This window comes from Platalea leucorodia, assembly GCF_965183815.1.
Source record: "Platalea leucorodia genome assembly, chromosome: Z".
In the NCBI taxonomy this organism is placed as follows: Eukaryota; Metazoa; Chordata; class Aves; order Pelecaniformes; family Threskiornithidae; genus Platalea; species Platalea leucorodia.
The window spans coordinates 77,442,111-77,448,743 of NC_138858.1; the positions used below are offsets into that span (position 1 = coordinate 77,442,111).

The 6,633-nt window shown below is 51.1% G+C and overlaps 1 protein-coding gene across 4 annotated transcripts; it reads left to right on the top strand.

The window, feature by feature from the left end:
• Positions 1-279: 279 nt before the first annotated feature.
• LOC309602610 (hydroxysteroid dehydrogenase-like protein 2) lies at positions 280-6,384 on the top strand. 4 transcript variants are annotated; one of them, XM_082336272.1, is made up of 6 exons: positions 280-848; positions 984-1,200; positions 1,962-2,141; positions 4,233-4,430; positions 4,968-5,096; positions 6,159-6,384. In XM_082336272.1, the coding sequence occupies exons 3-6, from the start codon at positions 2,036-2,038 to the stop codon at positions 6,269-6,271; spliced, it is 546 nt and encodes a 181-aa protein (XP_082192398.1). In that variant the 5' UTR covers positions 280-848; positions 984-1,200; positions 1,962-2,035; the 3' UTR covers positions 6,272-6,384. The 4 variants fall into 4 exon arrangements, with proteins under 4 accessions (XP_082192398.1, XP_082192399.1, XP_082192400.1 ...); XM_082336273.1 differs by having other exon boundaries at positions 280-817; XM_082336274.1 differs by having other exon boundaries at positions 280-481; positions 961-1,200.
• Positions 6,385-6,633: the final 249 nt, after the last annotated feature.

Here is a 6,633-nt window from a genome sequence, read left to right on the forward strand (position 1 = left end):
GCCCGGGGCGGGGCCGCTGAGGCCGCCCCGCTTCGCGCAGCCGCCGCGGCGGCGAGGGGCGGAGCGGCCGGGCGGGGGCGAAGGGCAGCACGGGTCCCGCCGCGCCTGCCCGGCGGCCCGGGAGCTCTGGGGAGCGGGGCCGGCCGGGCCCCGGGAGCGGCCGCCGGCGAGGCGGGGGCTGAGCCGCGGCACCCGGGGCGCTGCAGGCGGCGGGAGGCGGCCCCGCGTGTGCAGGCGGGGCGCAGGCGGCCCGGCCGTGTGAGCGGGGCGGCGGGGAGCGCGGCGGGCCGGGCCGAGGGACCTGAGCCAGCCTGAGCTTCGACGGGGGCCGGCGTGCAGCGGCGGGAGCGGCGCTGAGTGGTGTCCAGCACCCTTCCGTTCTCTGCTGGGTGTGCGAAATTTCGCTTTGAACTGAACCCTGTTCCCGGTCCCGCTCAAACCACTGGAGCCTTTGCCTCCATCTCACCTTCTGCCTCCGCAGGTGATCAAAATGCCCGCGGCAGGGTCGTCCGTCTTCTGCTCGCCCAGCCGTACCCGTCCCCGCCTTCACCCCCCAGCCCCGCTCTTAGCGCACGGCCGCTGCGAGGTCGGCCCTCGCCTCCCGTCCTGCCCCGCCGCATCGGCACCGGGCTCCTCCACGCCGCCGCCTCCTCCCCGGCCTGGTGGGGCCCTGGCCTCCTCCTGCCCGGGCCGTGCTGCCCGCCTGCTGCTACGGCTGGCAGGTCTTCCACCAGCTTCCACCTTCGGCGTCTCTTTCCCCGCTTCAGCTTTCACGCAGAGATCCTGCGCGACGTCCCCAGAGGGATTCGGGTTCACGGTGAGCCGGTGCCAGGAGGGGGAATCGCCCGGTGGGTCTGCACCCGCTGTAGGAATTGAGACGGACCCTTTTACTGACTTAAACAGAAATGGAATTACACCGTAAGCAGACGTGCTAGTCCTTGCGTGTTGACGTAACGACAGCTGTTGCTTTACTGTCCCTGCAGTTCCCGTTGTCGCAGAGCTGCAGGCTGCTGTGGGACCGACGCGTGGCCAAGCCGAAGGGGCCGAGGGCTGCCTGAACACTTCGCAACTGGAACGTCTTCCGCGCCGCTTGCTTTCCCCCGGTTGTCGTCCTGTGCAGATGGAAGCAAAGCCGCTTTGCTGAGAAGATCTTCGCCAGGCAGGACTCTCTTTCAGCCCCTCTCCAGCCCCTCAGCCCCGGTAAGGAGGAACGCAGGGCTTGACCGCAACAGCCCCGCGCCGGGGTCGTAAGCCTCGTGCCTGCCACGAGCTCCGTGGAAGCGAGCCGTCGTGCCGGCGTAGAGAGCTGTGGAGCGTGAGCCGTGCACAGAAGTACCTGCAGGAGAAGCCCCTAGGCATCCCGTTCGGCCTTCTGCCCCTCAAGGGTTTTCTTCTCTCCAGTATTTAATGGGGGAAAGGGAGTGACGGGGCTTTTCACTGCAGCGGGAGGGTCAGTTCACCCCCCAGGAGGCTTTTCAGCGGGAGACGCAGAGAACATTTGAGAAGGCGCTCCAGAAGCCGGAGGGCTCGCGCGTCGGCTTTCTGCAGTTCCGCTGGTGCCCGCGCGTGATCCCCGCCGCTGCCCCCTCGCTCCAGGCGCCGAGCAGCAGGGGAGCACAGGTTTGCCCTGGGCTGCGCAGCCCTGCGCCAGCGCCCGCCGTCCTGCGGTGGGGGAGGCTCCCCCCCAGCTGCCCTTCCCTCCGAGGGTGCAGCGTTCGCCCTGGGGCAGAGCTCGCCCCCGGCCCCCGCAGCGACTCCCAGGAGAACCTGGCACGCCCTTCTCGTTCAAAACCCGCTTCTGTGACTTGGGGGGTCAGGTGTTTTGCCCATCAGCCTTTTAATTGACGCAACCGCTGCCGTGGCGTTGCAGCAACACCTCCGTGGCCGCCACGGCCCCCCTGCCGTTGCGGACCGCTGTCTGTGCTGGTGCCCTGCTCTGCCTGCTGTTTCTCCTTCCCCAGCCTTCACCCGTGGCTGACCTGGCTTCACCTGAGGCAGGTGATGAGGAAAATGCAGCCGTCCAGAAGGAGCAAGAATGGTCCTCGTGAGCGATGTCAGCTGGGTCGCGAGTGTCCTCAAGACAGTGAGAAGATCCTTCAGGCCAGTGATCAGCTCTGAAAACATCGTGTCTTCTCCAGCTGGTAATCCCAACAACTTGCTTCTGCCCTTCCAGTGTCCTGTGTATTTGAGTGGCATGTGGCATTTTACCATCAGTCAAGTCTTAAGCACTGTTTTCAATTAATATATCTCAAAAAGAATATAGAAATATATTTACATCCAATTTTTCAAGTGGAAAGTGAGGCAATCAGAGGAAAACCACTTGTCCAAGATCACCCCGCACACCAGGGGTGTAGGTCACCGATACTCCTGTCACATGGCCTGTATGGAATCGTTTATTCCATCTGTTCACTGTTAACAAACGTGCACCCTAATGAACAGTGCTGTTATTTCAACATATTAAGAAGAGAATTTTTAGCAGAAGGATCATTATATTTAAAGTAGTCCTATTTGATTGGAATGTTAAATAATATTTGGATACCTAACAACAAAGGCTAAGAACATTTCTGAGTACACTGCTACTAGAACTAATTCCCAAATTTGGCTCAAACTTTAAGAATTATTAGAAATAAATAAGGAGGGTGGAGGAAGGTGTGCAGAGGGGAGTTAAGGTGGGTTTTTCCAAGTGTTTGTTTTTTTTTATTTCTCAATAACAAAACAATTACGTATTTATATTAATTGATAATAAATTAAATTGATTGAATTTCCCCAACTCAAAACTGTTATTTTTGTTGCCCAGAACAATGTGTATATTACTGCTTAGCAGCTAATGACATGGTTTCTCGTCTTCAAATGTTTTTCATTGCAACTTTAAGAGACTTGATGGTAGCAGTGAAGATAGAAATATGTGGTATGGAAAGCACTGTTTGTACAAGTTGATCCTTTCTGATGATAATGAATGCCCTCTGGATTTCAAGTTGGTTAGTTTTTTTTTTTCTTCTCCCAAGCACTTGGACTCCGCTTAAGCTTTTTGGCAAAAACCCTTTTTTCATTTGGAGGGTGTGATTTGTGGAAGTGGCTGCGGAGCATCTGCACTTAAAGCTACAGAAAGCATGTTACCTTCTGCAGGACTTAGAAACTTTCATGGTTTATAATCAGTGTCTTATTTTGAAGAATCCTTTTTTATACTGAAGGTCACAGGTAAATATTGCTGGAAAAAGAAATTAAATAGCAAATAGTACATTTTGCAGGAGTGTCATATGATCTCTATTGATAAATTTATAGAAAAAAGAGTCTCTGTTGCTTCCTAGATGACACTTGTATGATTTACAATCTCTTACATGAAATAGAGAAGTCTTTCTGTGAAAAGCATGGCTTTTGCTTTTTCAGAATTGTAGTGTGTCAGGTTGGAGGGGGACTAAGAGTGCTGAACAGGTTTCACAGGAGTGCCAAGATAGGGAAAAGAGCAGAGCAGAGGAGGCAAACTTTGAGCAGTCCCTTTCCCCTGAAAATGCTATTTGAGCAATGGCGCCAGGACTGTTGTGCCAGGGCCGGGTGGTGTCCGTTCCCTGGGCCTCACAACGCAGGTTATTTAGGCGGGACTCACAGCATAGTCCTGCCTATTTTTTGATACTTGAGAGACGAAGAGACTTTTGGCAGCATTTTCAGAGGCTGTTCAACTTGATCAGCCTTGTAAATTGCAAGTGCTGCCCTTTGTTGTTAAATGCACGTGTTCATTGCGGTATAGTAAAATGCTGATTAAAGCAGTGAATTGATTGAGAGCTTAGAAGCCTGTGCAGAAGAATGAATGAAAATATCCGTGTTCTTAGCAAGAGAGACAAGACAGAAGTATTTTGAGGTGAAAGTGGTGTTTATTGAAGACACTGATTTCGTTGTGAGAGTGCTGTCAGGAGCGTATGGATCGTGTTAGAAGACAACGTGCTGTGTAAGCATTTGTAATGAACGGTGAACGGTCCGAATTTTGCTGTGGTTTTATTTCCACTTTTCTTTTGATGGATTGGGGAGTGAAATATATTGCAGAATTACCTTCAGTGCTCCGCACCTGTTCAGATTGCTGAAAACACCCTGTATCAGTATTAATACCGAGATGGGAAAATATTCGTTTTCCCTACTGTGGAGCTTAAATCTTTTCAAACGGGGTCTCTACGCATGTTTTTAGGTGCGGTTTTAAAGCGTTTTGCATTTGGAAGAGAAAAATAATGTCTTTCTTGTAGGTGCTTCCCAGGCATTCAAAGAGGAGAAGAAATTGAGCGGGTCCCAGCACGAAGGACCAGGTGGAGCTAAGGCTGACAGAGAATCTGCTCCAGCCAAGCCACTGAGCCCTGTTGCAGAAACGTTCAGAGTCATTCAGGGGGCAATGACTGAAGAGTACGTGAGAAGTACTCAGGGGGTCTTCCAGTTTGAATTATCTGGTAAGACCCTCGCTTGTAAAACCTTCACGTGCTCAGGCTCCCAGCCAAAGGCACTCGGTGCTTTCACAGAGAAACAGTCGCCTTTTCAAGCTGACCCCGACGCAGCCCGCTTCTGTTCTGTTCCGTGCGATGCTCCTCCTCAGCACCAGCCTCGGCGCCCGGGGAGCTGCTGCCGCTCCTGGCGCGCGCGGGCGGGCTTTGCCACCGCGCTGGCCCTGCGGCACAGGGTCAGCGTGGCCACAGACGGGGGTGCTCGCAGGGCCACGTTCAAAGCGCCTGCTGCCACCAGCTCTGCCAGCAAAGCGCTGCCTGGGGGCTCTCCTGCCCGCGCCCCCGACACGTGGTGCTGCGGGGCGTCTGCGGAGGCTGGCTGCGCCTCCACGCAGAACGTGGGGCACGGGGTAGCTTCTCGCAGAGCACCGCCAGCGTATGTAGTGCCCTGTGAGGGCTGCAAAGGGCCGCGGCCGCCTGGCAGGGAGGAAGAGGGAGGGCACAGCGCCCGTTCTGCCTCGTCACCTCTTTTCACTGTCTCTCCAGGGGATGAAGGAGGCACTTGGTATATTGACCTGAAAACCCAGGGTGGGAGCGCTGGTTTCGGAAAGCCTCCTGTGGCGGCTGATGTGGTTATGAGCATGTCGAGTGCCGACTTTGTGAAAATGTTCACAGGTGAGTGACAGAGGCCTTTGCCAGGGCGGAGGCAGGTCCTGGCGCCCAGAAAGCCTTCTGCCGATGGGCCAGTGGGCAGCCTCCTGGCTTTGTGATCCCGGGGTGGAGGAGCTTTTGGCTTCTTGTGGCTGGAGTGAAAGTGCAGGACAGAGCTCCTCGGAGTTTTCTGCACTCTTCTGTGAACAGGACGAGCCCAAAAGCCTCTACTGCTTTTGTGAACTAGGTATTGAAATTCTAGCAGCAAGTGTAGCTTCAGAAAGAATCCAGTCAATCTGTTGGACTCCTGTTCTGCACAGCTGCGATCCGTGTCTCCTAAATGTGCACTGCTTTTACAACAGAACTTGGTAGGAAAGTAACCTGGTTTGTTTCTTCTCCCCTGAAAGACCTGAGTTATATGGTCTTGTCTCAGTTAATATCAGTCATAACCTAATAATTTCATTAAGTAATAGCATACAACATCTGATGCAATTTGGCCCTCTTACTGATTTTTTTCTGGCTCCAGAAAAGGTTTTTACTGGTGAAGTATTTGTTGGACATGAGGCAGTGTCACAACTTTCATAATGTTAAGTTACTGCACTGCTTTATGACTTCCACATTTATCGCTATTCAAAACAGCTCTGAACCTTCTTTAGCAAAACTTCAAAATGGAGTCAGAAGAGAATAGATTAATCATGAAAAAATAAGTTATCCATTAAGTAAGTTAATCATTATAATCAAGTCCTCAAAAAATACCTTTTAAAATGGACTGGAAAAGCAAATTCAATTTCAATTGATCAGCTTCCTCCCTTTTCAGCAAAGTGCTTCAGTGTTGTGAGATACATATAGATATATGGATACAGATATATGGAAATACTTTGCTAGACTGAGATATTTGAAGGGTATGAGATTTAATCGCAGAGTGTGATAGAGCATTTTTACCATGTGGATAAAAATACAAAGTGTATACCGAAGAGGAATTTCTAAAGAACTCAAAGATCTTACTCCAGTGATATTACTGTTTCCTGTGCACAGCCTGTATCCAATTCCTTTTCATTTTCTGATGATCCTGTTTCTTCTTTTTAGGTAAGCTAAAGCCAATCGTGGCTTTCATGTCAGGAAAATTAAGTGTTAAAGGTGACACGGTGCTAGCAATGAGTCTGGAAAAGATGCTGCCACTGTTCCTTTTTGAACTGTGAGGGGAAAGCCTTACTAGCAGAACAGCGGCCTTTCATATATAACTGCGATGCTGTTTTAAAATACCAGTCCTCATTTTTCTTTGATGCAGTGTAAGTATCAATAAAAACTGTAATTGTTAGAGAAGATGTAACTCAGTCTGACTGTAATGCCCAACAATGAACATGTTTTTCTTAATAACTTGCTATAATAATTAAAAGAAAAATGATATCCCAAAATTCTGGTGTTTCAAGGATAATTTTTTTCATTTTCACTTTTTCCTCTGCTGGCAAACTGTCCTCTGTTACTGTGAGGTGTAGAGCTAATATTTATTTCCTATAACGTCATCTTGTCTTTGAATTACTTGATGTCTAATGAGATGTGA